Below are 21938 nucleotides of genomic sequence, written 5' to 3'. Positions count from 1 at the left end.
ATAAAAAATTCTTTAAATAAGAAACATTTAAGACTCTTTGAAAATTAAGAAATCATAACTCCTGATATGTTCTATCACTTAAGGTGGAATATACATTAATTAAAAATTAAAATAACCCAAACAGTGTAATCTTTAGTTTGCTTAATTTACTCATAGCCAATAATGTGATGCCAATAATAATACCTCCGTATGAGTGAGCATCACAAATTATCATATGCATGATATTATGATACCATTGGTTATTCTGGTTAGATCAGTGGTTTTCAAATCTGGCTACACATTTGGGAAGCTTCTGATATGTTCAATACCTTAGTCTCAACAGACTAAGAGATTCTGATTTAATTGTTCTAGTGTATTATTCTTGTTTTAAAAATTTTCCAAGTAATCTAAGGTATACTTAGGCTTGAGAACTACTCATTTAGATTCTCAACAAAGCCTGATTTGTTCTAGTCATTTTACTTTGACCCTGTTCTTAAATTCTTCTCAGTAAAATAAGAGTTAATGGACAAGGACATTGTAACTTTTTTGAGAAAGGGAGCATTTCATAGCGGTTTAAGAACAAGGATTCTGGAACTACTGCCTAGATTTGAATTCTAACTCTATCACTAACTAGCAGTGTGATCATGGGACAGTTATTTAAGTTTTATAAATCTCAAGTTGATTATCTGTAAATGGGTATTTTAATATTAGTAGCATTTATAAATGTCAGTGTCCAATGAGTGAATGCATATTTAGCACTTAAAACAATAGCTTGCACACAGCAGAAGCTTTACAAGTGTTACCTAACGGGATTAGGAGGCCTAACGATAATTTTTGTGATCAAAAGACAGGATACTCTGTTTAAACACAATCTTTTTCTGTACTCTGGATTGGTTCTAGAATAAAGGGCACTGGTCATTTAATTACTAGAATTCTACTAGACATATGAATGTAGACTATGTAGAAATATAAAATCAATAGCAAAAAATATGAAAAAATTCTCTGATGATTGGTTCTAGTATTTGTATATATAAAAATTACTCACAATATTTTGTATTTCACATAGTTGAGTCTAATGTGAATGTCCATTCACATAAAATATTTCCCATGAACTACCACTATCAGTTCAGAAACATCAAATTAATTTCACCTTCATCATGGGATTTGATACAAGAATGATTTTGGTTTAAAATCCTTCTGCTCTTTACTTATTATTTAGAACAGATAAAGACTCAGTCGGTGGCGTGTCCACCTCTGGCTCAGGCCCTGATCTCACGGTTCCTGAGTCTGAGCCCTGCATCATGCTCTCTGCTGTCAGTGCAGAGTCTGCTTTGGGTCCTCTATCCCCCTCTCTCTGTGCTCCTTCCCCACTTGGTCACGCAACCATTCTCTCTCTCAAAAATAAATAAATATCAAAATAAATGATTCTTCATAAAGGATTTTTATGCTTTTGGTTGATAGTATAGAGCTACAGAGGTAAATTACTCAAGTTCATTTCTTTAAAAAAGAATATATATGTATATATATATATTTTAAAGAAGAATATACTGATATTAGAAAACAGACATTGGTCTTAAAGAAAAGTAATTTGGAGTATATTTTATTCAGATGTATTTCTCCCCTTTGTGCTAAATCATTAAACCTCAGGAAAAATGACACAATTGTGTTGCCAAAAATATATTAAGCAGATGTATATGTAAATATAAAATCAGAGAAATCTGATGTGCATATGCTATTCCTGGTAACTAATAAAGAATAAAAATAAAAGAATTTCATTTAAACTTGCATATTGTAAGACTATATAAAAAGCTTTTTCTAATAATAAAATTCTTCTACAAATAATTTTTAACTCACCCGTTTGGATCGCATTTCACTGGTCAAAGGACTAGATTCTTCAGAGGTATTTTTATTCCCTGCTTTAAGTACATCAGGAGAAGAAGGAACTATGAGTTTCATGTAAGTTTCCTTTTTGGCTTGATTTACCAAAGATAAAGGTTTCACATTGGACACCAATCCCGTAGACTGTATTACACTTGTGTGTTTGTTCACAGATTCCTCCTTTGCCTGAGAGCTTTGGAAAATAAATGGAAGCTGCTGTGACAAAACCTGAGGCTGCTTCTGCTGGGATTGGAATGATGGGTGAGTCTGGGACTCAGACACAAGAGGTAATGGCTGCTGTATTCTTTTTTCCTGGGCTTTTTCAGTTGCTTTCTGTCCATCTGCTTGTGGGTCTGAAATACCATGTAATAGCACCTGTAAATAAAAAATAAAAAGGCAACTTCTCAGTATCTATTAAAACAAAGAATGTCAAGCAGTTGGAGAAAAAGGGTACTTTAAAAACTTTTTCTAATGACCTATGATAGATATATAAAGCTTACTAAAAAAACACACCAAATGTCCCTTTAAAAATGTTTTTCCATCTCCTATTCTTTCTTGTGCAAATATAAGAACTAGAAGCAATGATTAACTTTAAACTTTAGGGACTTTGACAAGTCAAGATAACCAGTTAATTCCTAAGTATGCATAATGTGTGGATGCTGCCAATGAAACTATTTATACCTGGTTGTTACTTTTATGCTGTGCTTCGCTCTCTGAATCAGAATCATCATCTTCACTTTCTTCAATACTTTGATCTTCTTCTTCTTCATCTTCCTCTAGATCATCTGAGTCACTACTACTAATGCCTTCACTTGAGGTGTCTGATGATGTACCCGAATCACTATCACTGTTGCTAGAACTTTCCATAGCTTTCTTCCTTGGTTTCTAGATGAAGACAAATTTTTAGCAAGACTTCATTTTTGGAAAAAATTCAAAGTTCAGCAAGAAGTATGCTCTTTTAATTTTCAAGTGGTATTTCAATTTCAAAATGTCACTTTAGGACCAGATCCAATTAACTTATCTGATAGGAATTCTCCAGCAAAAAGTACAGGCTCTGTCATGTATAGAATATTAGAAACATCGATAAAGTATATATACAGATCTACCCATATGATGGCCATGCTTCAAAATGTATGACAGATTTAGAAGCCATGCTTCTGATGCCCCGCTGGGCTCTGCTCACTCCACATGCCCACCCGCACCCACCATAGCCACCCTTCAGCAGTTGGTAGGAAGATGGTGCTTAGTGGAGAGCAAAGGCTTTGACGAATACATGAAGGAAGTAGGGGTGGGCATGGCTCTGTGAAAAGTGGGTGCAATGGGCAAACCAGACTGTCTCATCTCTTCTGATGGCAAAAACTTCACCATAAAAACTGAGAGCACGCTGAAAACAACACAGTTTTCATGTAACCTGGGAGAGAAGTTTGAAGAAACCACAGCTGATGGCAGAAAAACTCACACTGTCTGCACCTTTACAAATGGCACATTGGTTCAACAGCAGGAATGGGATGGGAAGGAAAGCACAACAACAAGAAAACTGGAAGATGGGAAATTAGTAGTGGAGTGTGTCATGAACAATGTCACCTGTACTAGGGTCTATGAAACAGTAGAGTAAAAATTCCATCATCTTTTGGACAGGAATTAGCTGTGAGGATGAACAAGCTCAGTCCAATGAGAAAATCTCTATATGCTTTTCTTTCTTCATCACTGTGTTCAATTATCTTTATCACAAAAATGTTACATGCAGCTATTTCAAAGTGTTGATTTAATTAGAATCACCCCTTTGGTTAGTAAATAAATGTGTTTGTGCTAAAAACAAAAACAAAATATATGACAGATTAAAAAGAAATTTACAAAATAATTAATTCCAATTAATATAAGGGTTACAGATGTTGAAGTTCTATATTTAGCTTTAGTCTCCTTTTTTATCCAGATAGTGAGTCAGTAGCCAAATATTTACATAATACATGCCAAACATACTCTTCCAGGTGCTGGACAATAATGATGTTTAAGACAGAGTCCCTGCCTTCAAGAAACTTACATTCTAGTGCTGGCAGTGGTAGACTAGACAAATGACTAATATAAAACCAAAAAAAAAAAAAAAAACCCATATAGTAGTGAGTACTGTAGAGAAAATCAAATATTTAGCAAAAGACTTAGGGGCTGCTTTACTAAGGGATTTAATTTTTTTATATTTCACTTCAGTAAAGACAGAAAATATGATAAAGAAAGATATTAATTTCTGGAATCTTTATGGCTGTACAGGACAAAGAAAATCCAAAATTGCAGAAAGTGACATTAAGGCATGTTAAAAAATTTTTGTGTTTAAAGGACAGACAATAGTGCATAAAAAGGAAAAAAAATCACGAGATGAACAATAACTATGTAACTATATAACAATGAAAAAGTTACAACTCTGGCGATAGAAAGACTAAAAAAATAATACTAACAAGGTACAGCAATAGATTGACTACAATCCAAAGTTTCATAGGAATATTTCAATAGGATTTACTGTTAGATAAAATAAAGAATAAAATATAGAAAAAGCAGCAATAAATTACAAAAGCAATGAATTACAAAAGTTATGATCATAACAGAAACATACCTTGTCGCAACTAATGAGTTTGGGGAATGAAAGACAATAATACACTTCCACAAAAGAAGCCAGGTTGAAGTGATAGTTATAGACTGCAAATTAGTATTCTTTCCTCTGTGCTTTCTGAAATTTAATTTAAATAAAATAAAATGCATACGAATGAAGAGAGGGACTCCTGTTGTGAGATTCTGCATGAAATGGTACTCTGTATTAATTGCTCCAATTCAGCAACCATAACGCTTCCTCCAGAAATACAATAAGCCAACTATTGGTTACCATTATTCCCTGAGCTATCCCTTTCCCTCAAGAGTAAAGCAAGTGTGATGAGAAATAGTGTGGGTAATACAGGACGAAAAAGACCAAAGTAGAGATTAAACAATAGTAATATAGTAATATTAAGTCTACCATTTATTTGGCAGAAAAACAGCTTCTTCATTGTAACCAAAATCTATTAGGGGTTTCTAAGCATGTATATAGCAAGAGTATAAAACTCATGGAGTCTAAACAGAAGTTATAACTTTTGGTTTTACGAGGCTGAGAAAGGAAAGGAAAAAAGGAAGATACACTAATTTACCAGAGAAAAATAAACACCTATTCCAATGCCCAAGTAATCTGTATAATTTTTAATTTAAAGGTGGCATGAGAAATGGAGTCTCCATGCCTCATGAGTGGGTCTAGAGGTATGGGTTCTAAAGTTTTAGAGTGCAAAATATTTGCTGAACTTGCAATGACCAGCAGATTCCTGTTTCCCAATTCCAAACAGGACACAGGGATCTGCATTAACAAGCACTTTAATGTGATTCTGATGCAGATGGTCTTTGCAGACCATACACTGACATTTATACAAAGAGTCTCTGCCTCTATAAGGTAACAAATTTGGTCCCCATATTAAAAAAAATGTAGAAGTGAATAGATAAGTCTAGGTATTAGAGGAAAAAAGAAAGTAAGTTTCAGTATTATCTCCTTATTCAGTTTCATCTCCTTAATCTCTATTAGTTGTGTGTGTGTGTGTGTGTGTGTGGTTCTTTTATAGTCACACACAATTAAGCAGTAAGTTTCTTTCCTGTCATTTAAAATGAATCTTCTTAGGTTATCAAAAAGTGATCAAAAAGGAGCTTATTAACCACCATCCCCACCCTATTACAAGCTGGGAAAGCTTTTAAGAACCTTCTCCTTGGGTGCCTGGGTGGCTCAGTTGGTTAAGCGTCCAACTTCAGCTCAAGTCGGATGTGAGGGCGATCTGGCTGCGACATCTGTCACCCCATTTATTGCCAGGGTTGATTTGGCTGATCTGGCTGGCTAGGCGGGTGTCCCCTTCCTCCCTCACGGCTCCATGTGCGTCCCTCCCAAAGCTGCGCGCTCGGTCGAAGAGGACGACCATCCCTGGACCATTCTTGGGTCAAGGGTATACGAGTAGCTGCGCTCCCCTGCTAGAACCTCCAAACAAGCTCTCAACTTCAGCTCAGGTCATGATCTCATGGTTCATGGCTTCAAACCCCACGTCGGGCTCTGTACTGGCTGACAAATCAGAGCCGGGAGACTGTTTTGGATTCTATGTTTCCCTCTCTTCCTGGCCCTCCCCACTCATGCTCTGTTTCTGTCTCAAAAATAAACAAAAAAAATTTTTTTAATTAATAAAAAAAGAACCCTCTCCTGAACTTTCATTTCATTGTATACTTCTTTCTTTCAACAACAAAATAAATACAAACTCAAGGCTATTATGTGTCAGACATGGTTGCTTTAGTCTCTGGGGATACAAGGGTGTGACAGCAACTCAGCCCTAGTGGTAACCGGGAGAAGGGAATCCACAAACAATATAAATAAGTGTTTTTAGTGACATATACCATGACTTAAAATAGGATTCTTTGACTGATGATGTGTGCTGGGGGTGAGGATGGGGATAAAGATTTAGATGCAGTTATCACGTAAGGCCTTTCTGAGCTGAGGCCTAAATGGAGAATGAAAGACACATGACGATGAAAGTAGAGCCTTTCAAGACAGGGAGAAAGACCAAAGGCAAAAGCCATGAAATAAGTTTGATATGTTCAAAGATGGGAAAAGTCAGCTATCAGTTATGACATGGGGAACAGGAGAGAAAGTGCCACAGGAAACAAGGCTGGGTGGACTGGCAGGGGTCAGATCATATGGCGTCTTATAACCCTTGGCAAGGATTTAAGTCTGAATGGGATAGGAAATATTGGAGGGAGTGATAACACAGGATTATGTTAAAACCATAAAAAGTCACTTATGTTTTAAAAAAGACTGTCTGCTATGATAACAGTAACTTGTTACTGACTTATAATACCAGGAGTGGAACCTATTCCAACTTGATTTGTTTTATTTATGTTTCCCAACAGGCTGTATGTATATTTTAGTCTGTGACTAGTATTGTTTAATTTAAAATATCTACATTTTTTTCTAAATAATCACACATTCTATATGAGGGAGGTGAACTTAATGATTTTCAGTGAGCACTAGGGAGATAGCAACCCCGAGTGGAATTACTGAAATTAGCTGAAGAACATTTTTTCAAACTACACATGAAAAAGGTTACTGAAGCAATGTTTAAAAAGCTTTTAAAACTGAAAAACACTGCGTTAAAAAAAAGTGTAAAGTTTTCTTCCTTAGTTCCAATGTCTTTCATCCATTTTTACCTGACAATCTACTACAACAAATTCATGCCAGACAATGACTTACCCAGAGGCTGAGGTGCTCTTCTGAAATTTTAAGTTCTAGTATCCCTCACTTTGATAATCAATCTCTAGTGTCATTTCAACATAGATGCCTACAGACACCACCATGGTTCCTCAGAATCCAACTCTTTATAATCATTAAAAAGGTGCCCCTGTAAGTTTTTAGTACTTGCTACAGGAAATATTTTTACTTTAATGGCACTGATTTTGTTTACAAATGTCAATGTAGAATCCTTATTAAAGCTAAGGACAGAGTCTGTATCATACATATGCTGCTAAAATCTTGCTCAATGCCTTGCACACTGTGGAAGTGCTGGAGATTACAAATATTACTAGATTTTAGCATTACTTCTATGAGGTACGTTCCATTCCCAAACAGTGAAAAACACATTCTTTTAAGTACATAGAATAGATCACATGTTAGCCCACAAAAGAAGCTTCAATAAGTTCAAAAAGACTGAAATCATATCATGCATCTTTTCCAACCGCAACAGTATGAAACTAGAAACCAGACTCAAGAAAAAATCAGAAAGCACACAACTACATGAAGTCTAAATAACACATTACTAAATGCATACTACGATGAATAGATCAATGAAGAAGTCAGAGAGGAAATCAAAAAATATATGGAGACAAATGAAATACAACAGTCCCAAACCTTTGGGATGCAGCAAAAGCTGTTCAAGAGGGAAGTTTAGTGGTGCCTGGGTGACACATTTGGTTGACGGTCTGACTTTGGTTTTCACAGTTGTTGAGTTTGAGCCCTGTGTCAGGCTCTGCGCTGACAGCTTGGAGCCTGGAGCCTGCTTCACGTCTGTATCTCCCTCTCTCTTTGTCCCTTCCCTGCTCATGCACTCTTTCTCTCTCTCTCTCAAAAATAAATAAACATTAAAAATTTTTTTTAAAAAACATGGAGGTTTACAGCAGTAGAGGTATACCTAAAGAAACAAGAAAAAATAAATAATCTAAACTTGCACCAGAAGGAACAGAAAAAGAACAAAGCTCAGAGTCAGTAATAGAACAAAAATAATAAAGACTGGAGCAGAAATAAATGAACGAGACTAAAAAAATAATAGAACAGATCAATGAAACCAGGACTTGGTTCTTTGAAAAGCTAAATAAAATTGATAAATCTTTAAGCCAGACTCATCAAGAAAATAAGAGATGACTCAAATAAATAAAATCAGATATGAAAGATGAGAAATAATAACTGGCATCACAGAAATACAAAGGATTATAAAAGAACACTGTAAAAATTATATGCCAATAAACTGGACAACCTATAAGAAACAGATAAATACACTGAAACATATAATGTTACAAAGCTACATCAAGAAGAAATAGAAAATTTGAAGAGATCAATTATTAGTCATGAAATTGAATCAATAATCAAAAGATTCCAACAAACAAATGCCAGGTGTCTTCACAGGTGAATTTTACCAAACACTTAAAGAAGAGATAATACTTATTTTTTGCAAACCCTTCCAAAAAAGAAGAGGTAGGAAAGCTTTCAAATTCATTCTATGGGACTAACATTATCTTGATACCAAAACCAGATAGACACTACAAAAAGGAAAGCAAGCAAGCAAGCAAGCAAGCAAGCTACAGACCAATATCTCCAATGAACGTAGATACAAAAATCCTCAACAAAATATTAGCAAACTGAATCCAAAAAAAGTCATCACCACAATCTAGTGGGATTTACTCCAGAAATGCAAGGGTGGTTCAATATTCACAAATCAATCAATGTGATATATCGTATTAATAAGAGAAAGGATAAAAAACATGATTATCTCAATAGAGCCATAAAAGCATTTGACAAAGTACAACATTGATTCATGATAAAAACTATCAACGAGGTAAGTTTAGAGGGAACATATCCCAACATAATAAAGGCCATACATATATGAAAACCCCACAGCTAACATCATATTCGATGATGAAAAACTGAGAGCTTTTCCTCTAAGATTAGGAACAAGACACGGATATCCATTCTTATCACTTTTTTAATGGAAGTTCTGGTACATGGTACTGGAAGTCCTGGCCATAGCAATTACCCAAGGAAAAAAAAATACATAAAAGGCATCCAAATTGGTAAGGAAGAAGTTTTACTTCTTCCTTATTTGCAGTTGACAGGATACTATATATAGAAAACCCTAAAGACTCCACCAAAAAACTACTAGAACTGATTAATGAACTCAATAAAGTTTCAGGACACAAAATTAATCTACAGAAATCTGTTGCATTTCTATACACTAACAATGAGGAAAAATTAGAGAAACTAAGAAAACAATTCTATTTATAATTGCACCAAAAATAATAAAATACCTAAATATAAACTAAGGAGGTGAAAGACCTATATTCTGAAAACTACAAAACATTGGTGAAAGAAAACGACACAAACAAATGGAAAGACAGTCCATGCTCATGGACTGGAAGGACCGGTATTGCCAACATGTCCATATCAGTACACAGACGTAATGTAATCTCTATCAAAATATCAACCTTTTTTCACAGAATTAGAAGAAATACTACTAAATTTGTATGGAACCACAGGAGACCTTGAATAGCCAAACTAATCTTGAAAAAGAACAAAGCTGGAGGCATCACAATCCAAGACTCAAGATAACACTATTCGGAGCTGTAGTAATCAAAACAGTGTAGTGCTGGGGCACCTGGAAGACTCAGTAAGTTAAGCATCTCAGTTGATTTCAGCTCAGGTCATGATCTCATGGCTGTGAGATTGAGCCCTATAGCATGAAGCCTGCTTAATATTCTCTCTCTCCCTCTTCCTCTGTCCCTCCATGCTCATACTCTTGCTCTCTCTAAAAAACAAAACAACAACAAAAAAAAACAAACAAAACCAGTGTGGTACAAGCAAAAAACCAGACACCTTGTACAAAAGAATAGAATAAAAAGTCTGAAGTAACCATACTTTTATGGTCAATTGATCTACCACAAAGGAGGCAAGAGAATATGATAGGTAAAGAGATCATCTCTTCAACAAATGGTGCTGGGAAAACAGGACACTTACAAGCAAACCAATAAGACAAGACCACTTTCTTGCACCATGCACAAAAATAAAATCAAGATAAAGACCTGAAACCATAAAACTTCTAGAAGAAAACATAGGCAGTAGTTTCTTAGACATTAGCCATAGAAACATTTTTCCAGCTATGTCTCCTCAGGTTAGGTAAACAAAAGCAAAATTAAACTATTAAGACTTTACCAAAATAAAAAGCTTATGCAACAGCAAAAGAAGCCATCAACAAAACAAAAACCACAACCTGCTGAATAGGAGAAGATAATTACTCATGGTACATCTATCTGAGAAGGGATTCATATCCAAAATATACAAAGAACTTAATACAACTCAATACTAAAAAAACAAATAACTTAATTAAAAAATGGGCAGAGGACATGAATAGACACTTTTCCAAAGAAGACATAGAGATAGCCAATAGATACATGAAAAGATGCTCAACATCACTCATCATCAGAGAAATGAAAATCAAATCCATAACAAATTATCACTTTACACTGGTCAGAATGGCTAAAATAAAACACAAAAGAAATAAAATGTGCTGGAAAGGCTATAGAGAAAAAAAACAACCTGTGCATTATTGGTGGGAATATAAATTGGTGTAGTCACTCTGCAAAACAGTATGAGAGTCCTCAATAAATTAAAATAGAATTACTATATGATTCAGTAATTGCACTACTGGGTATTATCCAAAGAAAATAAAATCACTAATTCAACAAAATATATGCACCCCTATGTTTACTGAGCATTACTTAAAATAGCTAAGATACAGAAGCAACTCAAGTATTAATATATAAGTAGATAAGAAGATGTGATGTATATATACAACAGAATATTATTCAGCCATATAATGAATGAGATTTTGCTACTTGCCACAACATGGATGGACCTAGAGATTAAGTGAAATCAGTCAGAAAAAGACAAGTACCATATGATTTCAGCCATATATATGTGGAATTTAAGAAACAAAACAAATGAATAAACAAAGAAAAAAAGATACATTTAAAAATGGACACTTAAATACAGAGAACAAATTGGTGTTTGCCAGAAAGCAAGTGCCAGAGAGCAGGGGGTGAATGACTGAAATAGATAAAGGGGATCAAGAGTACCTTTATCTTCATGAGCACTAAGTAATGTATAGAACTGTTACATTGTACATCTGAAACTAATATAACCCTGTGTATTAATTAGACTTGAATAGAAGAAAAGAACACTTCTTTAAGAAGGTGAAAACAGCTTTATTATCTATTTTTCTATTAAAAATACTAGTTTTTTTAAATTATTTTTTATGTCTTTTATTTTTGAGAGACAGAGAGAGAGAGTGTGAGCAGGGGAGGGTCAGAGAAGAGGGAGACACAGAATCCGAAGCAGGCTTCAGGCTCTGAACTAGCTGTCAGCACAGAGCCCGACGTGAACCCATCAACTGTGGCTCAAACCCATGAATCATGAGATCATGACCCGAGCCGAAGCCGGACGCTTAACTGACTGAGCTACCCAGGCGCCCCCAAAATACTAGTTTTATAAGTTAACAAAACACTATGGGTGTTAGGACTGTGTGCATGCAGAGAAGGAAGCCGCAGTGCAGAGATAGGTCCTTGGAGCTCAGACTAACGGGAATGTCCAGGAAACAACTCATAAGATGGAGAGTGAAGAGCAGTTAAAGAGAAACAGGTAGAGAGTATGATCCTGAAAGCTCAGTCTCTGGAAGGAAACAACCAAGAGTCTTTTATCACATTTGTTCAGTGGGTGGTTTGAAGCGCTCAGTGGGGTGGCTTAGAGAGGAAAGAAAATGTGGCCTAAGTACAGTTCTGCTGAGTTTTTGTAATGGGCACCATTAGAATTTTGGCTTCACCATATGACCTTCCCCCCTAGACCTTCATATGTCTTATTGTATTCTGGAAAATATTTATCTTCTGTTGAAAAGGTAACTAAAAGATCTAGAGGAAATATCTGTGAAATATTTTGGGCAAAAGGAAAGAAATCTTTATTTGTTCATTTGATCCTGGAAAATTTACAGGGCTTGATGCTATCTTGAAAAAGGACAAAAGAAAATTATGAATAGTTCTTTAAGGTTAAAATCGGAACCTAGGAGGCTAGTTGAAATCTAAAGATTTAAGGTTGGACCAATATCACCCATATCTTGCTGTGGTGTCAGAAAATCCTAGTATCCTTAATAGGACAGTTGAATTGGTGAAGAAAGTGATATGTGCACAATCACAAACTGTTGACTCTGTTCCCCCAGAAAACCAGGCCTAGAACATGGTTTTTATAAAATTTGGAGACGACACTGCTCTAATTATTATCTTTGTTTCCAAAATGTTGCAGTTGATGCTAAGATTTTAATTCAAAATAAACCAAGACCCCTCACTGAAGAGGAAATACAAATGAGATCACGCCAAGTTCACTAATATGGGTGCACTTACTAGGACTTCTGGATATTTCGGGTTAGTTTGTATAGCTGGAATTATCTCAGCTTACTTGCTTGGATGCGTGAAACCTGGACTCAGTGATGGCCTACATTTAATGAAGCAGAAATGTCACAGCTTCCCTGGCAGGATTGGAAGAAGAAATCTAAAGGCAGTGAGTAACCAGAATATTGGAGTGAATTTACCATATGCAACCTACATATCCTTAGTACTCCTGAGAATTACCGCTTCTATGGCAGATAAGGTCTAGTCAAAAGGCATAAAACACATCAGCAATTTGAATAGGGAATTCTATAATACAGATTTATTAACCAGTGGGGCACCTGCGTGGCTCAATCTATAGCTCTTGATTCGGCTCTTGATTTCGGCTCTGATCATGGTCTCACTGTTCGTGGGATTGAGCCCCATGGCAGGCTCTGGACTAACAGTGAGGAGCCAGCTTGGGATTCCTTCTTACCCTCTCTCTCTGCCTTTTCTCCACTCATGCCTACATGTGTGCTCTCACTCTGTCTCAAAATAAATAAACTTAAAAAAAAAAGAATTATTAACTAGTAACAGAATAGGAAATGCGAAGAGAGAACAGACCTCTACAGAATACTGAAATAGCAGTGTTTTCACTCATATGTGGAATTTGAGAAACTTAACAGAAGCCCATGGGGAAGAGAAGAGGAAAAAAAATAGTTTCAAAAGAGAGGGAGGCCAACCATAAAGGACTCTTAAATACAGAGAACAAACTGAGGGTTGATAGTAGAGGGGGTGGGGGAAGGAAGGGAAAAATGGGTGATGGGCATTGAGGAGGGCACTTGTTGGGATGAGCAGTGGGTGTTGTATGTAAGCGATGAATCTTGGGAATCTACTCTCAAAGCCAAGAGCACACTGTATACACTGTATGTCAGCTAACTTGACAATAAATTATATTTAAGGAAGGGAGGGAGGGAGGGAGGAAGGAAGGAAGGGAGGGAGGGAGAGAGGAAAGGAGAAAACGGGGCTTACACCACTGGGTCTGGGGAGAGCAAGGAGACAGAAACCACAGGGAACCGGCTCATCACTCTCTTCCCAGGCCAGGGCCCCACTGGCGAGGGCACTTCACTGTGCAGCCTGACAACACATTTCTGGCTGTGGGCAGGCCACTGTTGGAAGGCTTCTAGTCCCATGTAAACAGAGATGGTGAGAAGGGAGAGTTTGCCACAATATGTTTTGCTGTTATTTGGCAAGGTAGCCTTGTGAGGGCCCACAAGTTAATTACAACTGATTACCTTGCTTATAATACTCAGGTTCCAGCTTGTTGAAAACCTCTAGAGGTAGAAGAAACTCATGGACAGGCGGGTGGAAAAAGGCCTCTTCCACCCACATCACTGTCCAGCATGCTGGGAGCCCACCCTTTAAATAAATAAGCCTCTGTAAGTCACTGGCTAAAATTCCCCTCAGTAAGGATTATTGCAGTGAACACATAAAAATAATTTTCAGAGCTGCCAAAGTTTAAATGTTCCTTATATTCACCTCCCTATGTCTGTGCTTAACAAATGCCCGAAGACCCCCTTAAAAATTGACCTAAATCACAAAACAGGCATTGCCACTATCAAATAGCAAAGCAGTAATAAAACTAGATACTGTCATATGCAAATAATGATAAATCTGTCTTCCTCTTGATCACCATATCCTCTTTTTACTATTCATGCCCTATTGCACTGGTTTATTTGGCTTATCAGGATATTAAATAATGCAGCCCTAATGCGGGGGAAGAAAGAATATTGAAATAACAGGTGTACAGAGCAGCCACTTACAGTGCTAAAACATAGGTAAACTTAGAAGAGGGCCTCTCTCTTCCAACCTCATTCACCCAAGGCTGAACTTCAGACTTTGTTGGAGGGGAGATGACTGTTGCCCACTGTCTGGCAGAAAGGCTAACTGAGTTATCACAGGTCAAGCTGGCAAATAGGGAACATGCCAGCTGGTGTCCCAGGAAAAGTTTCTGGAAGCCTCCTAGTGAGGGTGCCAGTAAAACTGGCTAGAAAGTCACCAACTACCGTCTTGGTAAAACTTACTAATAAGGTACCGGCTGGGATGCCCGTGAAACCCACAAGACTGTGTATACTACTAGTTCTCCTGAACAGAACCCATGGAGAAGCTGCCAGCTGGTCACAAAGCTACCCACTGGCAACCATGGCCTAAGAGCAAGAAGAAAACACTGGAAACAAACAGAAGCCCTTTCCTCTTCCAGCATTTCTCCAAGATCCTCTGCTGACAAGGTCTAACATTGTGCCACTGGCAAAGGAGAAGAGGGTGAATTTAGGGCTGAAAGGCATAAATTGATAATCTGCACAGTTGGGGATAAAATGAAATAAAAATGGCCATGAGGGGATGACTGCTGAAACTGAAAAATGGGTACACAGGATTATTATGCTACTCTATTCTATGTATTTTAAACTTCCCTTAATAAAATGTTTTCTTATTTTTATTTTTCTAAAAACAAAGGCTTTGGGGTCAAATCCCGGCCACTTACTGGGCAACTATTTTGAGGCTCTGTTTCCCATCTGTAACAACAATACCTAGCTCACGAGAGGTATAGAGAGGATTAAAATAGGTGTGATATGTGGTAAGTTCTCCATAAATCTTAGCTATTATTACTATCTGTATTATTTATGCTGGTGCTGACAGTTTTAATTTTTAAGAGACATAATTCTAGTATCACACAATAAAAACAAACATCTGTAAAAATAAGAGTTGGGAATTCATAAGAAATTATTCCACAGAGTCTGGTGGTTTGACTTTTAGAATGATCTGTTATATATTTGTCCTTGAAGGAAGAGTAACTTACCTTATCTTTTATTTTGTCAGCTCTAGCATCCAAAGGCTGGTTTTTGTTTTGCTCCTGATTACATTTTCGATTTCCTCCACCTGAGCTTATAATTTTACTTTGTCCCACAGAACTTGAAGCAGTAGTGGATAGTACAGGTGTGTTGATACCAGATACAGATGATGTGCTGTTTCCATTTATTGACCCATTTACACCTTGAAAATAAAAATAAACATGTTTATACAAAAGAATATTAATCAGTCATAAGAAGAAATAATATATGCTACAATATGAAGGACTCTCTAAAACATCATGCTAAGTGAAAGAAATCAGACACAGAAAGTCACATATTGGATGATTCCATCTATATGAAATATTCACAATGGGTAAATCCATAGAGACAGAGCACAAGTTAGTGGTTGCCAGGATCTGGGGGAGGGAAGAATGAGGAGAAATTGCTTAAGGGGAATGGGTTTCCTTTTGGAGTGATGAAAATGTTCTGAAACTAGATAGAGGAAGTGGTTGTTCAGCACTGTGAATGCATTAAATGCCGCTGAATTATTCACTTTAAAATGGTAGTTTTATATTTATTTGAATTTCACTTCAATTGAAATAAAGTTTAGAAATATAATTAAATGCAAATGTTTCCCCTTTCAGAGCAAACTCACTGAAAACTCTTACTCAAGTGAAAAAAGATAATAATAAACCATCTAAAATGCTATTATAATTTTCAAATGCTCTTCTAGCAACACTTATCAACTACAGAAATATTAATAATCATTTAAAAGAAAAAAGTATTGAATATTAATTCTGATGAGTTTAATGCTGCATTACAGAAGTAATATCTTATTTTGGGTTACACATAGGCGGTAATGAGATACAGAGGAAAAAGCAGTAGAGCTGGGAGTTAGAAGGCCTGGGCTCAAATCCTATCCATGCCACATTTACACGTAAGCGGTCCTTGAATCCCTTATTTAACCCTGGATGTGAATGAGAATACTTCCAATCTCTAAGACTCATTGTGAGGATTAAGCAAGACGGTATGAAAAAGGTACCTAGTTCAATGTTATGTAAATGTTATTAAATCTAAACTCTACTGAAAATAGACATTGGAATGCAGGACTTGTAGTATAAAACTTAAGTTAATATAAATACCTTTTTCAGGACCATTTCTAGTACTTTTTCCTGAAGTCCTTGAATGGAATGAAGAAGAATCATGATTCTGGGCTGGAGGAGCAAACAGTGGTGGAATTCCCAGTAATGGTGGAAAGAAGGTCGCCCCTGTACGAGTATGAACATCCGTTGTTCGCCACCATTCTGCACCTCAAAACCAAACACCAAACAAACAAAAATATGTGAATTAACTTTCTAGCTAATGTAACAATGTCTGAAATTTTCAAGCTTCATCTTGGAACAAAATTGCTGAATTATACACAGTTCTGATCATCTAACTCTAAGACAGAGGATTAGATGTTGTACACTCATCATTCCTCTCATTGAGATGATATCCAAGGATTTTTACTTAGCAGCTCTTTGAGTTCAAGTTTATGAAGAATACAGGTGGTCTATGGTTTTAAAAATAAAATGGAAAACTTGTAATATTAAAGAACTATTTGAATCTTGAATAGCTTATACCATAATTTTTGAAATTAGTAAAGAAACAATAGTTAAAAATACATTAATCTATTCTAAAACCTTAGAATTTAAATTACCATCTATAGCCTATGTTAAGAATTTCCTCAAGTTATATACAATATAAACCTGAGACTGATAAATCATAAATAATAATACAAAAACTGCTACTGTAAACTGGTATCCCTCAAATGCATTTATGAAAGAAAATATACTCAAACAAAAACATAAGGGTAGCAAAATCAGTGTGAGTTTTTTTCTAAGAAATGAAAAGAATTCAAAGATTTCCAAAACAAGCCATATTAAGATAAAAAAAAAGATATAAAAGGTTTATAAAATTCCTCCCCATCATTACAGATAACAATGATTGTTTGAATAATGTAAAATGATGACTCAATGGTAGAAAATCATCAAATGCAATTTAGATGTTCAAACAGTGGCTCTTAGTTAAAACTTCTGGAAAAGGAGATAAGCCAAATTTTATAGAGTATATTTTCCAAAAAGGATGAAGTTTAAAAAGAGATTTGAAAATAATCCAAAACAAAGTCTTGTATTGCCCCATTTAAAATCTCAGAAATAATCTTTCCACTTGGCTAACTTGCCAGAGTAACAAGTCATTTATTACCTTTGAGGCTAATCTTCAAAGAGATATGCTATATTTTTCTTTGATTGTAACCAGCACAAGGCAATTATAGAAAAAAACCCCAATAATATAGTATAGGAAGCATTCAATATTGTCAGTGTATTGTACTGTATGATCTTTAAATCTTTTGTAGGAATATCTCTTCATTAACAGTAGAATGTAATGCAATGTTCACCATCATCATCTAATGGCAAAATCTGTTTTTCTTTTTTAAGTGCAATGTTCATACTAGCTGCTATTCTAAAAGCTCTAAAAAAACAGCATAAGCAGAAAACTGGAAAAGCTATTCTTCCGCACTGCAGGAAGGCGCTGCTAGCGAAATGACACCAATGCATATTTAGCAGTGCCTGAATGACGGGAACTGAACCAAGAATAACTATACAAAGGCATTAATCATTTATCCATTGTTGAGATGAAAGAAGTGTATGTAGGTGGGAAGAAAAACTGTATATTTGGAGCTTGTATCAGCACAGTTGGAATCTATTATTATTTATAGGTTTGAAACCTAGGTGCCAGATAGCTAATAAGAATGGACTGAAGTTTCCTAAAGATATTTATATTATTTAATAGAGAGTCTATAATTAAAGCATTACAGCTGAATGTATAGACTTCATAAATAACCAACAAATCAGTAAGGTAATCAAAGTATAATAAGATTCAAATATTTTAGATATAACCTCAGAAAAAAATCCATAACCATAACACTGTACTTTAGAGCGTCACTATAAGTACACAATGGGGATTAGAAAAAAATACTGGAAAATAAATATGGTTTAAATAAGTTGACACTAAAGGTAAAAAAAAAACCCAGTAAATAAAAACAATCAAATAAAAATATGAAGATGGTAGAGCTTCTGACCACAAACTACAAATGTTTAATATTTCATAAGACAATAATATAATTTTTGTTAAGCAAAAAGCTTATTTATCTTCCAAGTTTAAGAAAATAGAAAACAAATTTAGTCACTCACAAACTAGCTTGTTGATAAGATAAAATATACAAAATAAGGATTACATAACCCAACACATGATGAGTTTCTGAATGTATTTAAATGAGGTAACAGCATATTAGTAACATTATATTCAAGTAAAAGAGTTTAATATTTTAGATAATACTGAACCTAAAAAATATAGCAGAATTTTAAAGTCTTTTGTACTTGATAGAGACAGGTGCTTCACAGAAATTCATGGTAATGTAAAAATATAATGATAAAAAACTGTAAATATTTTAAAAGAGATTACTGTGAAATGCTATTTCAATAGAAAATGCAAATAATATCACACTAATACCCATGAAATTATTTTGCACCATCGATTCAATCATCTGAAATAAATTATTTTTTATTTCAAATTTCTAGTAATTTCTTCCTTGTGTGTCTTCATTTATTTTTTGGGTGATTTAAAAAAAATTGGCATTTAAATGAATACTCTTTTGAATAAAGGCAGTTATAGAGAACTTGAATTTAAGTTATACCAAACCTACAACTTGAAAAATGAATGCTCTGAGTCTGGGCATAAGTCTCTGTTCACTTGGCAAAGAAAAGTATGCTTCTATAGACAATAGTTTGACCATTAAAGACTATCTTGTAATTATCTGTTTATGCACCTCCTAAAAACTATAAGCAACATATACAATGTGGGTGTATTCCTCCGTGCACAGAACAGATAGATGCTCAAAGAACTTTGTATAATAAGTGAATGAGTAAATTATCCAGGTAGGCTAGAGAAGTTATTAACTTTTTTTTCTATACAGTGGAGGTATCAACATTATTGAATAAAGATAAGTAACTCTTTACAATTGATAACTATCATTTATCACTATGTTAAACTATCCATTATCACTGATAGCTATCAGTGCAGATAGTATTTGATTTTAATAACATAATAATTGTGGTTTACAATCCTCAAAAGTATGATAATTTAAGTTACCATCTAAAAATTTCCTCAACTTACATACAAGTCTGGGTCTGAAAATTACAATAAAATGATTTTAAAACTTAAGATAACTAGTAACTATATTACTACTATCTATTTTTATTTTTATTCAGAAATCCTAGATTTCAGCAAATATCTATTGAATTGATCATCTTGCTAAGCAACCATGCTAGAAACTGGGCAAAATAAATTCTTATATTTTTAAAGTGAATGTTAAGACTTAAGACTTCATTTAAACTTTCTAGTCACATTATCCCTCCCCTTCAGCTGCTCTCTCCCAGAAAACTGAATTAGAAGAATAATATGACTAAAAAAATAGTACTTGAAATATATATCTAGCCAACTTTCCATTCTCTATATAGTTAAAATAAGGTACTTGTTTCTTTTTAAAGAAGCACCTGACTATTACCCATGAAAGTGGGCAAGAGGATATAATAATGATAATTACCAATTATATACTAATAATATATGTTAAACTTTGCCGTCAGTACTGCTATGGCTTATCTTCAATCTTCACAAGAACCCTAAGAGGCAGGTACTATTATTTATCTTCATCTTTCAGATGAGAAAACTGAGGCAGAGTGGTCTTATAACTTGTTCATGGTAACACAGCTAAAATGTAGTATAGCCATATTTAAATTCAGGTCTATTTGTCTATAGAATTATGCTTTAATTTTTAAACTATTTTAAGTAACATGAAACCACACATCCCTTACTAAAATTTATTAAAGTAAAATCAGTCATTGGAAACATATTAAAGTTTAGACTTTCAGAATAATATAATGAGACAAATTATAGCATGTTTGTCCAATTTAAGCTTTAATTGATGTCCTACTGAGCTCCTGAATTCTCTTCTATAGACTATGGGATAATTCTCGTCTTGCTGCTATGCTAGTAGTACATATCTATAGTTGTTCTGATCAAATATGAAAAAATACAGAAATTTAAGAGCCATGTTCATGTGCAGAGGAAGTGAGAACTCAAAATAAAAGTACAGATATATTGAGTATAAGAACTGGAATATACTTTCCACTGTGAGTTAAATAATTTTTTAAAAATCAAATAAAGCTGAGAAAAATTCATCAAGCTCTACACTTAAGATATTTACATCTTCCTGCACATTTCAATTAAAAGCATGAGAAAAATGTGGCCTAATTATTCACTTTTGTGGCAGATAACCCTTTGTGTAGCTACACACTTGAATTTCTATAATTGCACTGCTACCTAGAACAAATTGTGTGGGCTTTTTTGCACATGTAGGATTGAGTTAATTCTCGTACAAGAGTTTTAATATACCAGGCATTAGACTACTTTTTTTGTTCAATTTAATAAACAAATTACTGCTTGAACATTTTCAAGCTTTCCTCCTTTCCTTGAATACTGTTTGTAACAGATGTTTACCTGGAAAAGATGCTAGTTGGGGATGTGCGGCTAAGGCTGTGGGTGTACCAAGTGTCCCCAAACCACCAAATTCTGAATGCCCTGAGCTGGCTGAATGTAGACCAAAGACTGGGTGGCTGACCATTGGGAAGGCACTCGACACTGTGGACAGGTTAAACGGTTGATCCCCAGCTGCTCTGAATAAATGTCCTGGGAGGGAAAAAAACACACTTAAAGTTGTACTATAAAAACAGATGAGATTTATCTGATTTCAGCATTCATAATTAAAATTTCTTATCCATTAAATTTCTATTTTACACTTTTTCTTTTGTATTTTTGCTCTTCACACTCTATAGAATATTTCTAGAAATATTGAATTAACTAAATATGATCAAAATGAGTGGTATAACCTTATTTACTTTGAATTCGAGATTTGAAAAATACTGTTTCAGGTACATAATTTTCACTAATTATACAGTTTGACCTGTTGAAGTGAACTTTCTGTTAATGCATGTACATTCTCATCAAAATTTTATACTCATAAGAAGTATAAAATAAAAACATTCTTTTAACATAAGGTTGAAAACCAATGAAGTCAGTCCAGAATTTGTCACCAATCCATTACTCAGATTCTCATACACTCTGGGTAAAACATTCCCAGTACCATGTGTTAGAAGTGAAACTATGGTCTCTATCCAATACCTCTTAGGTGAGGAGTGCTGATACCAAAAACAGATTATATTTTGGCCTAATAAAGCAATGTAAAAGACAACGTAAAGTTTTAATAAATAAACCTACTAAGTTATTTCTAAATGCATCCAGGAGTGGTTATCAATATAGTAGTCCTTTTAAACTCTGTGATGGAAAGATCATGTTCAATTCAAATGTGTGACTTTTCAATCTCCATTCTAAAGAGACTCTAGTCCTGAGTGTCAT

At 34.9% G+C, this 21938-nt stretch overlaps 1 protein-coding gene and 1 pseudogene across 3 annotated transcripts in view; one reads left to right on the top strand and one right to left on the bottom strand.

The window, feature by feature from the left end:
* Positions 1 to 21938, bottom strand: part of BAZ2B (bromodomain adjacent to zinc finger domain 2B) — a 292602-nt gene that overhangs the window by 97042 nt on the left and 173622 nt on the right. For all 3 annotated transcript variants that reach the window (XM_029934506.1, XM_029934505.1, XM_029934507.1), the window contains 5 exons: positions 21024 to 21212; positions 16568 to 16735; positions 15434 to 15627; positions 2539 to 2742; positions 1834 to 2232 (listed from right to left, as the gene is read on the bottom strand). In XM_029934506.1, the coding sequence (XP_029790366.1) occupies positions 1834 to 2232; positions 2539 to 2742; positions 15434 to 15627; positions 16568 to 16735; positions 21024 to 21212 (1154 nt within the window). The remainder of the gene's footprint in view (positions 1 to 1833; positions 2233 to 2538; positions 2743 to 15433; positions 15628 to 16567; positions 16736 to 21023; positions 21213 to 21938) is intronic.
* LOC115288660 lies at positions 2987 to 3472 on the top strand (annotated as a pseudogene).

The sequence above is a fragment of the Suricata suricatta genome, chromosome 3 (assembly GCF_006229205.1).
Source record: "Suricata suricatta isolate VVHF042 chromosome 3, meerkat_22Aug2017_6uvM2_HiC, whole genome shotgun sequence".
In the NCBI taxonomy this organism is placed as follows: domain Eukaryota; kingdom Metazoa; phylum Chordata; class Mammalia; order Carnivora; family Herpestidae; genus Suricata; species Suricata suricatta.
Note: the sequence above shows the minus strand (reverse complement) of the source record. Positions and strands in the feature narration are given on the sequence as shown.